The sequence below is a fragment of the Cricetulus griseus genome, chromosome 8, assembly GCF_003668045.3.
Source record: "Cricetulus griseus strain 17A/GY chromosome 8, alternate assembly CriGri-PICRH-1.0, whole genome shotgun sequence".
Taxonomy (NCBI): domain Eukaryota; kingdom Metazoa; phylum Chordata; class Mammalia; order Rodentia; family Cricetidae; genus Cricetulus; species Cricetulus griseus.
In genome coordinates this window covers 25,833,203-25,852,871 of record NC_048601.1, presented here as the reverse complement: position 1 = coordinate 25,852,871, position 19,669 = coordinate 25,833,203, and the positions used below count along the sequence as shown (strand labels likewise).

Sequence of the window (19,669 nt, the reverse complement as noted above, 5' to 3'; positions counted from 1 at the left end):
ACCCCCAAGCCAAAAAGACCTCATCTTCCCAAATACAAAATAGCACTTCCCAAGTTCTTACAGATAACCTCAGGAAAAACTGAATTCTATAGAAAATATCACCAGAAAGGCAAAAACGGGGGAGAAGAGAAGGAAGAAGGGGAAGAAGGGAGGGAGGAAGAAAGAAACCATTATGGCTGATCTAGACCTGATGCAAAGTGCAAAGCAAGGGTCCTAGGGATACCGGCAACCCACCTTGAGTGTTGTCCAGGACCAGAAGGCACAGTTACTACGGCACATCCTGTCCCTACTCACTCTTGCAATCCCAGACACCAAAACACCCATCCATCTTCTTCAAACCCTTCTTACTCCATTATCTGCAGTAGCCATGGAAGCAAAGGTTCCATACATTAGAGAATAATCCCTGTGTGGTTTGAGTAACACAGAATTTGGTTCAATTCTTGGCTCCTCCAACTCCTAATTGTGTGGTCCTAGCTGGGTCACTTTGCCTCTGAATTGCTTCTTTGCTGAATGACAGCTGAAAACATCTCCCTTGCAAAATTAAAGGTTACAAAATTACAAATCGAAAAGTTCCTGGCAAACACTATATGCTCTAGAAGATGCTAGAGGGTGATATTTGTGTAACCAGGGGTAATTGGGAACTAAAGAGAAGATGTGACACAGAACCCAAGACTGTAATGGAGTCCTCAAAATCAGGAGCCTGGGCTGGCTGTGGAGGGGGCTTAGCGGAATACACAAAATGATAACGTGCAGTTGTTGAGAGGTGGCTGGAAGGCAAGTCCAAATGTTGCTTTGTCAGTGCATGAGGTGAGTCTTAAAATCAAAAGGTGTTTCTTTATATGGGTCTTCCCAATGCCATATTTTAATATGTAACGCACTGTCAGGCTCGGGTCACCAAAGACTCACGGGATTTCTGCAGTCATGCAAATGATTGATTGTTGCAATTGGGCTTTTCTCCCCACCTTCATATGTGTCAATTCAGTGTCCTTCTTATTTGCAGGACTCCATTGGTGTTATAAAAATGTGTGCGCGCACGCATGTGTGTCTGTTTGCCTGTCTGAGCATAACTGTGTCTGTATATGCATATAAGCATACAAACAACAATGGTCTCCAAAGTTGCATGAATTCACCATTCTTGACATTATTCTAACTCTTGCCAGATGTGCCTAGACATACTGTTTCCCAGTGTGACTCTGCACACTGGCAGTGCTAATTCCAAGATTAGGGATAAAGAACATGAAAACACAAGCATTAGGGAGGAACTTTCCCAAATGATTCACCTGGGAGGACACCTTCAGGCTATTTGATTATCAAAAATAAGCCTGTGTACAACCAGAGATGGTAGGAATTGGCCTCCTTTTACCATGTTGGATAGAGTAGTTTCATTGGTTTCCTTATGCACATTGTTGTCCAGGGGCATGTGTTTCTTCTTTTCCTTCTCATCCCCATTTCTCCAGTGAAGTCTGGGGTTATCGCTACCAACCACCACTTTAAGTAGATAAAGAGTAACTGGTTTCATGCCCTAAAACGGTATGACTAGCCCTTGGGAAGTATTTAGTAGAAGAGCATTCTGGCGATACCCCAAAGCAATAAAGCCAAGAGTCTGCTTTGCTGGAATTAGCATGTTGTTGCCTAAAGCCACTGTCAATATTCCTTCCATTGTATTAAGGTCACACAAAAGCAGGCTGGTTAGAGGGCACCCTGGCCTGGCTCAAGGGCAGGATTTACATCCACTTTCCTCTCCTCAGCAGTGCCCTGTCTCTAACTCTCCTCTCTTGTCTGCCTGGCTTCCTGAAAGTTAGCTGGATCCTTTTGAAGTCTCTAAAACATTAAACAAGCAGGCCATAGCACTCCAGGGATTGTCACGAAGCTGTGCTATATGTTGTCATTTCCCACTGCTGTCTTCAGCCTGAAGCCTTGTGCTTTACAGATCTAGGGTGAGGAACAGGGACACATCCGGGACAGAGCTGTGACTTCCGCAGAACCAACCTGTGATAACGGGAAGGCCCCAAAGATCCCAGGGAATGTGGTGTCTCTTCCTAAACATCTCTCTCTCCACCACTTTCCAGTTTTCATCCTTACTCCTCTTCCTCCACCTTTGGTCTTGGTTTGGATCACAAACCCTGATACATGTACCCTGAATGAGTCAGGACCTCTAAAATTCACAGCCTGCAATGCCTTTCAACCAAAACAAGGGAATAGTGGGGAGGCTGCAAAGGTCTTCATGATCCTTCCACTGAGCAGGTAGACAGGAAGGACTGAAGATGGGAAGCAAATGTTTCAACCCTATTAGGAATAGGCTGTGAATAAAGGCTAACTACCAGCAAAAGCCTAGAGGGTGTTTCTGATGGGACATCCTGTCTTCTGAACCTTTCCCATGGAATCTCAGGCCTAAACAAGGTACCTCTTCTGGCTCTCACAGTATCTAGCGCTTCCACACTCTGTCCCCAAGAAGAAATACTGAACCCGTGTTTATCTTTTCACAGGAAGTACTTGATTCCCCAACCAAAATGTATTTACATGTCTCCCAATGCGCACTGCTTGCAACCCAATAAATATTCATTTGATTCATGATAGTCTCAAGGTGATTCTTAGTCTCCTGTTAGTGACAGCTAAGTTCACGTGTCTCTTTCCCAGGGAAGCCTTTCATGACAGTAGCCAGAGAATGTGGGAGCATGAAAGATCCACAGCCTCTCAGTGACTTATTCATAGCTCCCTCTGCACTGCTTGGCTCCCTGTCTGTCCATGAATTAATTCTTCCATGGATTATCCATGGTTTCTCTGCATGGCCCTTCCATCCAAACACATCCCAGTACCCATCTGTGCAGAGCACTGGTGATAACAATGGCCTTTTCTTTCTTCACCACCTCTGGTGCTGAATTAGTAGCACTCAATAATAAAAATAACAATGCTTACCATTTGAAAAAGCTACACAAAATTTCAAAGCACTTTTAAGAACATTATCTCTAATGAGATAATGCTTCTCGCAAAAGTCGGTAGTTAAGTAGGTGTAATTAGCCCTAAGTAACAGATGGAAACTGAGGCTCAGAAGGTTAAGAGCCCTGCCCTGGGGCACACAGCCAGGTCAGCACTTCTGTTCCTGTTAGCACTTTCCTTTGCAATTTGGGGCCTCTCCAGACTCCTCAAAGCACCATTAGCAAGAAATGATCATTAAGCAAATTGAGACAAGAAAGAGAAATGCCAGGAAAATGCACACTTTCCACCAAACCACAAGCTTGGAGATACCTGACCTCCACAATGATTGGGGGTGAATCTCCAATTGTCCTAAGAACACTGGGAACCACACAGGCCAGTAGATACTATATCTTTTATAACTGGATGTCCCTTGCCCAGGGACTAGAACAAAACAGATGCCTAGTGAATGCCCAGTGAATTGGCCAGGTAATGCTGAAAAGCAAATAAGATGCAAACAAATAGACCTGAAATAAAAGGTATGTTGTGGCCATAGCTATAACAGAGGAGATTTCAAATCTAAAGCAGTCCACTAGTTTAAACACCTAGTTTTAATTTATCTAATTATAAATAGATGGCAGAGAAAGAGTGAAGGTAAGAATTCTCTCACTCCCCAACCAGGTAGATGGTGACCAAGTGCTTCCAGACACACAGAAACCTGGAGGCTCCCTTGCTAATCAGGCAAATGAGGTCTAGGTCACCAAAACCCAGTATACAGAAAGTGGAAAATCCCTTCCCAAGAGCCCACCTCCGTGTGCCTCTCCATTGGGCACACTTCCTAAGACTATCTTCCCTTCTAGAAAGGGCAGCTTGCACCTTCCAGGGCACTCTCTCAGTGAGATCAGCTCAGGCCCACAGGCAGCCACAGAAGCGCTCTCTAAAGCTAAGGGTCCTGCAGTCATTCAGTTTCCCAAGCTCCTCCTTTTAATCCAGTCAGGACACTTGGTCTTTTGGAGGCTGACAGCAGATAAATAACCACCATCCCCACCCTTGGGACAAACCCCAAGTGGGTCCACGGTACCTCTGTCCAATCTCACACCCTCCCTCACCCTACTCTAGGTGCAGCAAACACGCCGAGTTCCTCCTACCATCAAGCCCTTGCCCTGCTGTGCTATACATGCAGCATTCTCCACAGCTTGTTGCTCATTTGGTCCCTCTCATTCATGTATCTCTGTTGCTGTTTGGGTACCACATACTCAGACAGCCCATCCATGTTTACCTACCCACTATCAATGCCACACGTTTACCTTCTTCTCTGTGGCATTTATGATGCCCTGCCTGACCTTACTTTGTTTACTACTCTGCCTACTGGCAATATCGCTGGCTCCACCATAAGGATACTAAACACAGGCTCCCTAAGAACAGAACCTTGTGTTAGGCAGGTGGTTAGCTTCCAGAAGAACTATCCAACAGGCCTCCCAAAAAAGGACTACAAAAAACAGGGTGTAAGAGACAATGAGTGGTCCATAATAGCTAGGTCAGATTAAAGCAACTTCAAGACTTCCTAGCCAAAGGGATACAGAGAATGCCACTGCCCTTTCCCCAAGTGAGCATTTCAACTTTAAGAGTGCTTAAGCCCATATATACATTCTTGCATCTTTATATATTTACTTACAGAATTCTGTGTAAAATGGGTTTCCCAGAAAAAACAAAAAAGTTCTTTTCCTGGAAGTGCCTACGCTGAAAGAGGCACAAGGGACAAGCAGGATAATAGGAAGAGAGAAATGCACCATGCCAAGATAGGGGCTGAAGCTGCTCAATTCAGCCCACTCTACCTAAAGAGCACATCGATGCTTGTTCTAATTGCTCTTGGCTGCTTACTCTGCTACTGTGTCTCTTCTGAAGTCTCATCTCTCAGGAGCACAGGGGCCAAGAGACCAGAGGAAATGAGAGACCTGCCCGCGAAGCTGGCCAACCTTTGTGCAGCTTTGTATTTCCAACACACTCCCAGAACACCTGCCATCCAGTACGTCTCTGAGCCAATGTGTACACGGACATCGAGTCAGCAGGCTTATTCATCAGGAAAGGAGGCACAGACATCTAAGAAGCACCTGACCATACTCTCTTCTGGACAAACAGAAGGCAAGTGCTAGCCTGAGGTCACTCAGCAAGTTGAGGAACAAGGAAGGAGTCCAGAGATAAGTGATACTGATGCTAAATGAGTCAGGCCCATCAGACCTATGCTCCCAGGAGAGTTGCGCTCACAATCCTCACTGTCCCAACACCAGCACAGCCAAGGCTGGGCAGTCATTCCTGAGGTTCCCACAAGCTGCCAGGCACTGCACCAGGTACTGTTCACATGTGATCCCTACTCCCACTGGCTGTGAGCGGTTGCTAAACTGTGTCCTTCAGAAAGGTCTATTTATGATCTCACTGTCAAGCCTGGGAGTGTGACTTTATTAGAAAATCATCTTTCCAGATGGTCAGGATTAAAACCAAGTTGTCACAGTGTAGTGAGCCTATCCGGAGCCAATGGGTGACAGAAAGGGAAGCTGGACCCAGAAGAATTAAGAAGTTTATTAAATGAGTCCTCCAGCCATGGAGTGAGGGGCAGTCACTCCAGCCTGAGCACATACAAAAGTACTTTCCCGACTACAGCGGTCCAGCCAGCACTCCAGCAAGCAGGTGACAGCCACACCGCTCTCCATCCATCTTAGAAAGGTCAGAAACTAAATTTGGAACTTGGCTTTTACTTCTTTTACATCTCTAAGTTATCTTGAGGCTAAGGGAAAAGGTTCACAGAGGAATGTGCCAGAAACACAGAATAAACATTCCAGACACGGAATATCCATGTAGCTCTAGCGGCAGCAGTAAGCACAGTTGTGGGCATTTTGCATGTTTCCCAGCATTCCTATGCATCTTCTCCCAGATCACTGTATTATTATCTGTATTTCACAACTAAGCAGTCTCAAGTCCAAGGCAGTACGGTGGCAAGACCTCACTGGTAGTCAGTGACAGAGGTGGAACAGACCCCAGGACCACAACAGCCAGTTCAACTTCCTCTTTGTGCAGGACACAGCCTGTGGAAATACCACAAAACTGGGGCTGCTCAAACCTCGCCAGGGAAGCCTTACTGCATATGAGAGCTGCAGAGGAGCCCTCTTACATCCTGACAGGTAGAGGAAGGATGCCTTCAGGATGGGTGCCCACAGCTGGATGCCTTGCAGTCCCCCACCTGATGCTCCCAGCTTCACACCACACCAGTACTGACAGGTCCCAAGGACGCCTGGAGCTCACATGCAGCTTTCAGAGCTCTCTCTTTCTGGCTGTAAACCTGTCTCAAGACACGTGCCCCTCACTCCAATTCACAATCTTTCCTCTACTTAGGAAAAGGCCCAGAGCCCTGTGTGATTGAAGATCTCAGGTAACGTGAGTCACTGGTCCACGGGAAAGCCAGGTGCCATAGCCAAGTTCACTTGTCAGGAGCCAGTGGATGATCCGTGCCCTCCACCGGTGGACAAGTGGACCCTAGGACACTCAGAGACACAGCACACCCTAAGGAGCTCCACTCCTGATGTGGGCTACAGCTTCTGCTTTGGCACCCCTGGTGAAAGACAACCATGGACATGGTACACACACTAGTTATAGGCCAAATAAAGCACCACTTTCCAAGGAGATCCACTCCCTCCCACACCTCAAGGAGGTCATGCCACACAGCAGTTACAGGTACAGACTCAGGGGCCACCTGCTCAGATAGGACTCAGAACTGCTGCTTTGAGTCCCAGCCTGTGACCTCACGCACTCATCTTTAAAAGGGGATGCCTATGGTAAATATGTACACTTACTGTTATGTCAGCAAAAATATAAATAAATAAGTGAAGGGATGATTGTAATTATAACAGAAGTCTGATGGAGTTGTTGAAAAGACTAAATGAGTTAACACATGTCGTGTACTTAAAACAGTGCCAGCAGTGTAAGTGCTGACATTAAAGTTGTCAGAAGGCGCAGATCCAAGTGCCTCAATCACACAGGAACTAGTGAGAACAGAGGGAGGAATGGGGGAAAGGCACTGAGAAGCCAAAATCAGTGCTACTGAAGCTCCAGAGCTAACGCATCTCATCCATATGTAAGCTGGTCATCAAAACCTACCTTCCTTTACTTTGCATATCGCTAGCTGGACCAAGAAAGAACTTCCTAAGTCCACAGGAGAGGAGCAGGAAGGGAATCTGGCTGGCAGGAACTGGAGCAGTGGACCCAAAACCTTTTCCACCAGGACACTCTTCACAGGCACACTGCAAGCTGCTCTGTCCCAATGGCATCACAGTATTACTGCAGCTCTAAAAGCTGAGATCCCGAGTGATGATACAGTCCCCGACAGAGAATGAAATATGGTCACTATCCTTGTTTTTTAAGGATCCAGGGATCTCTGTTTTATATTCTAGAAGGCTTTCTTCAAATATATGTGAGTGCCAAGGTACCTGTTGTTCCACTACACGAGGAGTCAACAACTTGATGTAGTATTTCCCCTAGAATAAATAAGGCTCGGTGAAAACAGAGCAAGAGGGGCCATCATATTTAGACTTCAAAGTATCCTCTCCTGTGCTCCAAGGGCAAATACAAAGCAGATCCTGTCTGCTCCCTCTGAAATATTTAATGTGGAAACACAGAGTCAAACAATAACCTAGGCACCCTGAAGGTTGATTAACAATGCAACTCCTGAAGACCTTGCCATCCCACCTGAACTGTCATGCTCTCAAGCAGCAATCTAAGGCTCTCTGCTTTCCCCCCAGGCTTGTCTTACCAGGTCCTAGCCTGAACCCAGCTCCATCCTTCCTCTGATGCACAGCCTTTGGGGTAAGCCCCAAAGATGTAGTGTAAGCTTCTCTGCTTCAACAGGACAAAATTACCACAAAGTTTTCTGAGGAATATGACCCTCCTCAAGCTGTGGTGACAGCAGGAGCTCACACCTCCTCTGCCTGGTCCAGAAATGGGGGCACCAGAAGACAAGGAGGGGGGAGTCAGACACCTGTGGCCTGGTGGATAAGAACAAACCAGCAGACACAGCATCTACATATCTATCATTTCGTACTAACCTTCCATGGGCAAATAGTTTATAGTCTCTGAGCTTTGGTGGTCACATCAATAAAACAGAGCAATAATCATATCCAGCCCATATCACCACTATTGTGTCTTAACACATTTGTACCAAAAGAACATAGGACAGCAACTGCACATATAAATGTCACAGGAGCACTGGAGGCCTATTGAGGGAAAGCTGTTTCTTCCTAGGCAGGAGAACAGAATCTGCCTGAATGGAAACTCAACTTTCCAAGCTACACAAAGCAAAGGGTTAATCTTGTGTGACTGGTCAATGACCTGGGAAAGTGGATTCATCTAAAAAGGTAGAGGAATAATTATTATCTTAATGAAATAACATGCTTTTTCTTCCCAGAATCCTTGCTCTCTGCATAGTCACTATGACGTTGCCTTGAGCTCTGTTAGGTCTGCCCTCCTTTCTGAGTCTACACGAAGACCTTTTCCTTTTTCTCCTGTTCTGTCTCTTTCTTTTGGGTGCTGTCTAGAGCCTAAGTATGCTTTCTCTATAACTGGGGCTTTAGAGAAAGCCCCACTCTTGCTCTAAACCTAACCCCACCCCTTTGCCATGTGGCTGCTTGCTGAACCTCCTCGTGAACTCAGAAGCTCATGGCTTTTTTTCTCCTCCTCCTCTGGACAGCTGCCAAGATTTACAGCTCTCCTGGCCTGTGGTTTCCTTTTAAACACTAATAAAATTGTCTTCAATCTTCCTTCTGAGACGTCCTCAAATTCTCTAATTGAGGAGACTAAAAACCCTAAGAGGGGATCCCAATTTCCCTGGTAGCATGTGGCACACACATGCAGCACCGCAAAATTTCTGTTAACACAGATTCATTAGCTGTATTTGTCACTATTTTATTAAAGCCAAGAGACAGGGTCAGGACTGGGCTCAGGTAGACAGCATGTGTCTAACAGGAGTATCACCCTGTGTTCCATTCCCAGCATCACAATCCCCCCCAAAAAAAGTGTTTAGGTAGGCCCAGAGAAATCTTAGAATAATCTGTTTAACTTCATTTAACTTCAAATGTATAGAGTTTGCTTTTGAAAAGGAACAAGTTTGATCTTGATTTGGTTTGGTTGGCTTTTTCAAAATATCTGCCAATACTGTCACAGTATCGTCTCTGAAACATTTCCACAAAGAGCGGAGTAAAGGACCCATGCAATATTTTATTCCGGCTTTAGCTCCAATTCTTTCTGCCTCTTGTTCACCAAGTCTCTCTACTTCAATAAGCCTTCATTTCCTCATCAGCACACACAAAGAAAGAGCAAAACCTGGCAGCATCCAGTCATTTGTCTAACCATTGACTCTGCAATTATTTATCAAGAACCAGGCAGGGGCCAGTCACTGAAGATCCAGTCTTGATCAAGATGAACTAAATCCCTACTTTGAGGAGACAAATAAATAAAAATGGTCAAGTGTCACCTAGGGACTATAAATAGTATATGCAAATCCCCAGTACCTGGAGGAGTCGAAGTAAAGGTGCCAGAAAAGATACAACCGAAGTTAAGTACTTGACCTCAGGCCACAGTGCAGGTCTCTCCCAGGGCAGTGCCTGTAAGCCCTGACTCCTGACAGCACAGCTCTTAGGACAGTCCCCTTCTGATTCTACTCACACCCACCCATTGATATTTTTTGTTAAGGAGGCCCTTGCTTTATAAAAGCCCTTTTGTATGTATTGGCCTAGGCTTTCTCTCATCTTAGAAGCAGGTTGCCTTCTGCAGCCTTGTGCCACCTCTTATGTGAATGAAGAGGTATGCAGACACAAGCAGGTGGCACAGCTCATGACTGCGGTTATGCAGTATGTATGTTACAGCCCTTGTATACTTACGAAGTATGTCTGCTGAATTAGGCTGACACACAGACGGCAGCATGAAAATTCACTTGTCATGCCATTGTTGTAGCTGTACAAACCAGAGAAAGACAGCTCACTCCCAGGCAAAACTTACTATGCCGATCACTGAGAGGAACGTGGAGAAACACACACAGGCATTGCCGGTCATTCCTCAGACCTGGCCAGCAGGATTCACCTCAGAACTTACAACAGTCAAAATGCAGGCCAGTCTTCATCCTAGTGATGTCCAAGAATGGGGACACACTGAGTCCTTGAGCTCACTGACTAGTGGCAGGGGGAGGAGAGTTGAAGTCCACAGGATTCTTCCTCCCAGGTTTCCCCCACCCCGCCATGCATCAGCATACTCAGGTTAGAGCCCCAGCCACACAGCCATCCTGTTGCATTAGAGTGGCCTAAAAGCAGCCTTCTGATCTCCTCTATACCCTTCTGAATCAAAGGCCATCCTGGGGCACTGCAGATCCTAGCACACTCCCAGACATCTGGGTGAAGGTCTTTAGTTCTAAAGGACAGAAGCGTTTGCTGGCCCAGAGCACCAGGGCATAGCTCCATGCATCTCACAACCACCTCATTTAACCTTCACAACAGGTAAGGGTGCAATTTAATTGCCCTCATTTTACAACCGTGCATGGGAATGCAATGTTCCAAGCTTGTCAGTCCAAACTCTGAAGAGAAAAAAGGCCAGGCTCATATAATTCTCCTTCTTGCTCTGCCTTCCTCTCTAATGACACTTGGAGCCTGGCTTTTGCTTAGAAAGTAAATGGTACATGTTCTCCACAAAACATCAAATGCCATCATACCCTCTTACCATTCAACTCCAGCCAAGTCTTTGTGAACTTCGTGGTTTACAAAGAGCCCGTCATTCTGCACACACAATAGGTTCTCTCAGCTGGTAGAGGCTATTCACCAGGCACTGCAGAATTTACCTACAGAGTAACAGTTGTCGGCAGGTGGGGCTCACAGTGGCCGTGCTATTAATGATGTACTTCATGGTGGTTGACATGGTCAACAACAGGACAATGATTAGTAGAGAAGGAAATGTCATGCCACTGCCCAGGTCAGCCTCACTGTGCTTTACTAGTCCCATGAAAAGGTAACCAAGATGATGTGAGTGCAAAAATGTATGCTAGATGCAGCGTATGCTGCATAAACTACCTTAAAATAAAAATACAGCTCTACTCTGAACTGTTCATCTGTTAGCAAAAGTAAGCAAAGCGTTAGAAATGGGGATGGGTGGAAGCTGGTAGAGTTCTAAGAGAAACCAAGAATAGGAGCAGGCACACATGTGAGTTTACAAGCTCTGTACTGGGACGAGCATGCCTTGCTAAATAAACTGCTCTTGCACCCAGCAGAGTGGGAAACCTCTCAGCAGTTGACATGTGTCATCTCTCTGTTTGGATCCTAGAGAGAGCTGTGGGTAGACAGAACCCGACTGTGTAGGGAGCTGAAGGTGGAGTCGCTCACAATAGAGAACATTCTGGATCACTTTTCACAAAGAGCAATGCATGCCCCTTGCTTCAGAAGCAATAGGGAAAACTGCTAAAAACACAGAGTACACGGACCCCACTCCAGACTCAGAATCAGGGCAGGTCTGGGGACATGAATGCCCCAGAGGTCGTACAATTCTCAAGCCAGGGAGTTTGAGAACCACAGCTTCAGACACAGCTCTGTCTCTCCTCTGCTGTGGCTCAAGTCAGGACTCTGAAATGGCGAGTCTCTATTAAGACAAACAAACTAGCTATTAACCTGCTGGGGGAATTCTCAAGCTTCATTCCAGGGTCAGTGAATAATTTTGCCAGGGGACTATTTTGGCCAGAGAGCCTCAGTGAGCAGTTGTGATACATCCACTGTGTCGAGCAGGTGAAGCACACATTCAGACTAATGTCCTCTTCTCCTTGTAGCCTAAGTTCACCTCAGCAAGTCCTTTTCTGACTTGCCTTCCTCCACTACTCTGCAAACAGCAATGCTCACAGACTCTAACATGGGCCTTCTGTTCCTGGTGCTCTTTGTCCTGTGGACCCTTCCTCTCCCTCTTCTCCTTAACCTGTTGTTCCCAGCCCTCCCATCACCCACAAGTGTCTCCATTCACATTTTCCACAGAGCCTCACTAGGCCGGTCCCCCACGCACCTTACATGTGACCCTCCTGAAGGTTTACACATGGTTTACATATCAACATCCCAAGACCATAGCACACATGTGGTCATAAAAGTTTGTCTTCTGATTCCACCACCCCATCTGCAGGCCTACTGTCACTGTCAGTTGGACCTTGTAACATTTTGTTCCCTCTTCACAAACACTAGCCATCTCATTCGTCCTGCAATAATCTCTCCTATTCTCAAAGACTCTGGACTCCTCGTTGCCTGCAGTTAAGTCAAACTGTTGGCATAAGCTAAATCTCCTGTCAACTGGCTCTTCTCATTCACTCAAAACTAGTACTGTACCATAAAAAGTATGACCAGAGGGCTTTACACATGGGGTCCAGCTCCAAATACCTATTTTGACCTTGAAATCACCTCTCATAAGACCTATCACTATGCAGACATCTATGCATGCATCGATTTCCCTATTAGTCATGGGTTCTGTCTTTTACGGTATCCCAAATGCAGCACCTGACTCCTGGTGTGAATATTGACCAAATGACTACCTGAGCCCACTGCAAGAAGAGCCTGGAGAGAGGATGCAAGAAAAAAGTGGCCATGAAAGTCTAGGGAAAACAGCGGTGCTCACCTGGGAAGGATGAGAAGAACAGTGATAACAACAGCAACAGTAACAACATTGTGAAGTAATGGGCAATTACATGATGGGGAATGCCCCATCTTCATCCCTGCCCTTCAGCACTCTCGGAAGAACTGCTACAATCTGACTCAGTCAACACCCCAAGCTCATGATATAGACACTATGTGGCTACTGTTCCCACTTTAGAGATGAAGAATCTAAGGCACAGAAAATTTAAACAAATGACTTTGAATTGGAAGGGGCTCAACATGGTCTATGCACAATTAATGTCTCCAGACAGGCAGGCATAGGAGGAGTTGCAAAGCCCATGAGCCTCCAATACAGGAAGTACTGCCCTGGTGCCGAAGGCTCTAGAGCTGGAGAAGCAAGTCCTAGGAGTCACTTCCTAAGGAAAAGGCTTTCCTTCCGTGCTAGGGGACAGAAATGAGAATGGAGGGTGTCCAGGATGGATCACTGGCAACGCCCTGTATATGGAGTAAAATAATCCAAGAGCACTGAGAGGAAGATGTGTGAAGACTGTCAAGGTAAAATGTATTAAAGGAGGAAGAGCAGAGGCCAGGCCACCGCACGCCCAGTGTATCTCCACAGCAGAACACGTCTGCCCACAAGTGGGGTGGGGCTTGGTTGTTTGGTCTGTAGGGTCCTCAATTCCATCCTTGGTTCCTACCTCCTGCACTGGCCAGTTGGTTACATGCCTCATCTCCAGGGAAGAGAATGGGAATGAGAGCCATAGAGATTATCAGAGAGTCATTTACTTGCCACAAATCTACCCATTGTTGAGTATCCAACTTGATTTTTTTTTTGGTAAGTTCTAGTTTTAGAGCATTTCATCAGTCTGTTGTGGCTAGAAACAAACTGCCACCCCTCCAGCATGTCCTGTGTCTAGCCACAAGTTCAACATGGACTCCTTGTTATCACCTACTAGGCCTCCATCCCACACAGAGAAAGGCTGAGGGTTTTAGCCAGCCAAAGACGCATTAGCCTGAGAACAGATCTGAATTCTGTTTCTAACCAGAGCTGCTTTTAAAGCTCCTTCAGGTTAAATGACAAGACAAGAGCTCCCAGGAAGGGCAGCAAAGGAGAGAGGCAAACACTTCAAAGAGCTAGAATCAATGGAAGGTGCTCCTGCTTTGGGATGACACTTTAGCTCGAACTATCTTGGCATGGGAAAGATTTCTTTATTTTAAGAAACAAGGTCATACCTCTACTGGCTGCATGAACTGCAGCAAGCATATTCTGCCTAATGACTCTAGCCATGCCATCACTCCATACTTGGTACCTGTCTCTGGGACCTTAGGAAGCTATCCTTAGTACATGGCCCCATACTAGCCATGAGACACAGAAGGACCCCAACCCATACACACATGGCAGAACACAGTCCCCAGTACAGGTCTATAGTTAATTGCAAAACCTGAGGAAATTGAAGAGAACTCTAAAATGTGCATCTAAGCCAGTGGTTCTCAACCTTCCTAATGCTGTGACCTTTTAATGCATGTGGTGACCACCAACAAAAAATTATTTCATAACTATTTCATAACTGTAAATTTGCTACTGTAATGAATCATAATATAAATATCTAATATGCAGGGTATCTTATATGTGACCCTCCAAGGGTCAAGACGCACAAGCTGAGAGATTTAGTATCTTTGGAAATGTCAAAGGTTCTGAGAGAAAAGGGATCCCCCTTTACAGCATCACCAGCCACAACTACAGGGAGGAGAATCCCATAACATTCCTGTTTCTCCTAAACCGACCTCAGGCAAGAGTCCAATCTCAGCTAACTAGAAGGCAGCAATGACAGGAAAGATGGTGGCTTTGGTGACCAAACATGCTTTGGGAAAATCACATGAAGACTACCAATGTCTTGGCACGGGGAGGAGAAAGTCGAGATTTCTCTGTAGGCTTTTGCTGGAGCTCTCCAGGCAGCCCCAGCTCTGCCAAGTGCATTCCAGAGCTTGCCTCACATGCCCAGACCAGCAAAGGTCTTTGCATTTGCAATGACTTCACACTCAGCCAAAAGTAAACACGCTCTCCACTTTTTCCATGGACAAATACTAACCCCAAATTGCCAGTGTTGGCCTCTATGCAATCCAAATTGAAAACCGCCTTTCCCAAGTAAATCAAGCCATTTTAACTCAATGATACCTCTTGGCCGCAAAAGGAAACTTTGCTAAAGTCTTCCTAGAAATTATTTATCATGCAATCATGCAGGATGATATGATCACATGAACAAAGCCTGACAAAGGAACAGTGGCACTCAAAATACTCACAACTGACAATCCAAGAACGCTCGCTCCAGCACCTGCACTCAAGAATTAAGCAGTACATTTATAACACACACAAGACCCACTACTCTCACACATATACATGTACACAACTGATTGGAATATTCTTTCTGGGAGCAGACTGTGATAAGGCAGGTACTGACTGGGGAAAAAAAGGAAGAAACATGGCCCAAAGATCTGAGCTGCGTCAAATGTTGGCACCTGTCAAGCATACATCTCATTTCTCTCCCACCTTGCACTCAGAATCCATGTGGTCTAAGCTCAGCTGCTTCACAAGTAGTAAGAAACAGAGAAGCGCCAGACTTACCAGGTTGGAGTTGGTGGCGTTGGAGTCATCTTCTGGAAAGGGGATATAGATCGCTAAGGCCACACAATTGGCAAAAATAGTCAGTAAAATAATTATTTCAAATGGTCTGAGAAAGGAGTTAAGGAAATCAATGCCACTGTTAACACAAGTGAAACAAACATACATCTATCTATATTTTTTTAATGAATCAAAGACTCATAAGAATTCTGTTTAAACAATGCATTCCAAGCCCCTTGTATTCTGAAGAGAAACATATGCCTTTTAAGTGCTTCTAGTGGACCCCCGCCAAAATTTTTTCCTAATATGTCAAGAGCAGTGGAGGCCAGTCGCGTGCCAGAGTAAACACAGGTTTCTAAATACTTCTTCCCCTCTTTTGTTTATTTAGATTACATTTGATTTCATTTTCCTCATGTGAGCTTGGGGTAAAGAGACCTGTCTGCCCCAGGAAGGATTCCCCACAGGACCCCATTTCATGGCTCACAAACTATCACCATGGACCCATGCATGCATGGTAAGGGAAAGCATCGGAGTGGGGTTTTAAACAAAGCAGCTCTTCATGGAAATCTACAGATTCTGCTTTTAGTTTTTGAAAGCAAAGTTGGGAGTGTTCTACCTCCCTAGGGCTAAGGGCTGCCCAAAATCAAGCAGGATATACACTGTGGGTTCAGAGGTGGAGGCCCTGTCTTTAGTGTACAAGGCTCAACTAACTGGAACTGGTCCTCTTACCACAAGTAGTGATAGCCTGGGCTATAGAGCATTAACCCAGGGTCTACTCACTAGTAACAGCATACTCTGATGTTCTCTCACCATGGAAGCATCAGTGCAGGACACAGAAAGTCCCAATCTGTGTTCCCACAACTAAGTTCCTAGCCTCTTTCACAGAGCCTCTTCTGATTGGCTTCCTATTGCAATGATAAAACTTTATGACCAAAAACAACGTGGGGAGGAGAGAGTATATTACAGTTTATAGTTAATAGCTATCAGGAAGGGAAGTCTGGGCAGGAACTCAAGCCAGGAACTTAGAAGCAGGAACTTAAGCACAGAGCACAGAGGGTGATGTTTACTGGCTTGTTCCTCATGGCTTGCTCAGCCAGCTTTCTTCTCAGGGGTGGCACTGCCACCCTGATTAATCATTAATCATTAATCAGGAAAATGTTTCACAGACTTGCCTGCAGGCCAATCTGATGGAAGCATCTTCTTAATTGAGGTTCCCTTTTCCCACATGACCAGGGCTTGTGCCAAATTGGCAAAAATACTAACTGGCACAGATCCCAACGAGAGGAAAGGAATGGATGAAAATTGCAGGGTAGAGGATGATGGGAATGTTCTTCTGTGTATATGTTTCTCTTATTGGTTAATGAATAAAACACTGATTGGCTGATTGGCCAGACAGGAAGTGACGTAGCTGGGAAGAATCAGAATATAAAAAGGGACAAACAGGAAATTGCTCTCTTCTCTGTGGAGACACTGAGCAGTCATCATGTAACAGGAAAAGGAGTTGCAAGTCCATCATTCCCCAGTAATATAAGACTATGAGGAAATACATAGATTAATAGAAATGGGTTAATAATTAAGACAGAGCTAGACAATGAGAATCGCAAGCCAACAGCCAATGGCTTTATAACTAATACAGCATTTGTGTGTTCATATGGGGCTGATGCAGCAGTGGGCCCAGGCAGGTGGGAAGAATGTTCGTAACAAAAGGAGCCAACTAAACTCTCATAGATGTAACAGATCTTGAAGCGGGAAGAGACCCTAGTGATGATCTGTTCCAAACCTTTGAGGCCCATGGTGAGTGGCCATGAAGCCCTGGAACCGGATTTCCTGCCACCATGTCCAGTGTCACCTCATGCCACAGCATTCAAGCTTGGATTCACAGGCCTGCTAGGCTAGGACACAGAGTTCTGCACTCAGGAGGAATCTAAATGACAGCCTTCATGATGGATCGATCCCCAGCAGCCCCATGGCAGAGCTGAGGGTGCCTCATAAGATGTGCCATTGTCCACGTGAGGAGGACCTGACCAATCTCCCCTCTACAGACATGGCCATCATCACAGCTGCCCACGATCCCCAGAAGTCAAGGAGCAGAGCCAGGCTCAGAGCCAAGTCATAACAATAGGTTCGTTCTTTACAGCCTGCAGCCCTGAGGTGGCCAGGATCCAACAGCAATGGAGACAGGAGCTAGTGTTAGGCAGGTGACAGCAAGGACAGGATCCAGCACTCCTCCAGAGCCTTCATGTAATGACTGCCCCAACCCCTGCTGCCAAACACCTGGAGAGAGACAGTAATCTCTACTGCTAATGGAGGAAACTGAAGCTTACAAAGGTTGGATTGTACCTGAAGTCATCAAGTTAGCAGCTAGAACGGGACCCAGACCCAGAAAGTAGGTTGCTGAGTCAGTTTTGAGACCACTTTGTGCTGATCTGCCTTGGGATGGCCCTGAGGGCATTTCAGAAAACCAGCTCTTCTGGCCCTCATACTGCATCCCCCTCTTCCTAACCACGCCCCAACCTGCTCAGGACTATGACTGTCAGACCTGGCTGCAAGGTTCCATTCTCATTGTCTGCTGCCCTAGCAGGAAGGGACAGAGGAAGGCAAACGAGCCAGGCCCCATGAATATCTACTCATCAGATGTCCTCACTGCCTCTACAGGTCAGGGAGCCAAGCTTGAGGTGTTTCAAGTGCTGCCCCCACCTTCCCTGCTACATGCACACACACACACACACACACACACACACAGAAGCACCCCACCCATCACCACACACTAAAGCTCCAGGCTGATGCAGGAGGATACAGTATGTCAAGAGGACCAACAGGCAGACGGGGAGAGCTGCAGCAGAGATGGAAAGAGCGCCTACAGAGCCTGATGTACTCATGCCACCCTCCAAGAACCAAATCATTGTTTAAACTGCCCATCTGATGAAAGCACCAGGACCCACCTTTTCAAGAGCCTTTGAGTACATGAGGCTCTCTCCCTGTCTGTCCTAGGCAGTCTGGAACTTTCACACAGCTAATACTGTGTGCTGCATCCCCTTCCTCTCCCAAGGAGAGAAAGCACCTTCTCTCAGGAGGGTCAGCCACACTATTCATCCAGTGAGGGCTGCAGATTCAGGTCCCTGTAGGCCTGGAGTGCATGCACTTCCTGAGTATCAAGCTGATGGCCATCTATTCCCACCCAGTAACTACTTTCATCTAGTAACCATTTCTACCTAGTAACTATGTATTCCCACCTAGTTACTATCTAGTCCCACCTAGTAATTCACAATCTAGTACCAGCAAGTAACTATGTAGTCCTGTCTGATACCCATCTTGTTCAACTAGCAACTGGTCCCACCTAGTAACTAACTATTACCACTTCGTTACTATCCAGCCTTGCCTAGTCCTTGGGTACACTATTCAGTACTATAGTACAGGGAGTCTGGGAAGTGCATGGATTTAAATGTGGGGAATTTGGATTTAAAACCAACTTTGTCATCACCTGCTATAAAACTTAAGAAAAGTTTTTTGGATCTCAGGGTCTACCTGCTCTCCCTTCATAGCGGTTATCTGCAGGGTCCCAGTTCTCTTAACTCCATGACTCTGAAGGCAGCCTGTCGAAACTGACCAAGCCCAATTTCTCACCCATTAATGGACTACGTGTGGCTTAGCAGACAGGACAATTCAGCAACAGCTGTTGCTTAGAACTGCATCCTGTTATAGTTACCTTGGAAAGGAATTCAAATATTCCAAGGAGGAGTGATGTTTGCTCCATTGAACTATATTTTCACCCCAGGTCATCTTTTACCTTCCAACCACTACCCAAGGTTTTTAAATCTTACCCTAGAACCTCACAAACAAAACTGAGCACTCCATCCATACAGAAGGAATATGAGTTAAATTTTTTTGAATTAGACTTTTTAAACTCAAATTTGAATTTGAGTTAAAAAAAAAATACCCAGCACTAAGCCACAGGGTTCTAACACTGTCTACTCCTGGTCATGTAACCTGGAGAGTTTCATGTTGTTTATTCCATCCCTGGTGGTAGTCAGGGCTGAGCTTTGAGGTCTTTTCCACTGTAATTCAATACTCAGACATTAAGACTTGTGTCCGTGGTGACAGTGCAGCGCTTCAAAGACATGTTTTCTAAAGGCCCCTCTAATCCTTTCTGTGTGTTCAAAGTAGATACACATTATTACAGATAGTGCTTTCAACTTTGGCTATACCACAGCCTTGCCTGGAGAACTCTGTAGACTGTCTGGGGACTACTGGGTCCTGTGGCACCTAGAATTTGATAGACCTTTCTAGCTGATTCCAATGCAGAGCCCAGGATGAGAACCCCTGCTGCCAAGCCCTATGCCAACAACTAGAGCACTGACCTCCATGCTCTCATGCATCTCCTGGCCCCTTCACACGAGGAAGAGGTCAGGTGGTGAGCCACCCCAGCACCATGCCATAGGAAAGAACGTTATGGAGAAGCATGCAACCATGATGAACAGCTACATGA

The 19,669-nt window shown here is 46.0% G+C and overlaps 1 protein-coding gene across 33 annotated transcripts in view; it reads right to left on the bottom strand.

The window, feature by feature from the left end:
• Nucleotides 1–19,669, bottom strand: part of Cacna1c (calcium voltage-gated channel subunit alpha1 C) — a 555,448-nt gene that overhangs the window by 482,668 nt on the left and 53,111 nt on the right. For all 33 annotated transcript variants that reach the window (XR_004771141.1, XR_004771142.1, XM_035448892.1 and 30 more), the window contains exon 3: nt 15,187–15,292. Coding sequence is in view for 31 of the 33 variants with exons in the window: in XM_035448892.1 (XP_035304783.1) it covers nt 15,187–15,292 (106 nt within the window). In the remaining 2 variants the exon portion in view is untranslated. The remainder of the gene's footprint in view (nt 1–15,186; nt 15,293–19,669) is intronic.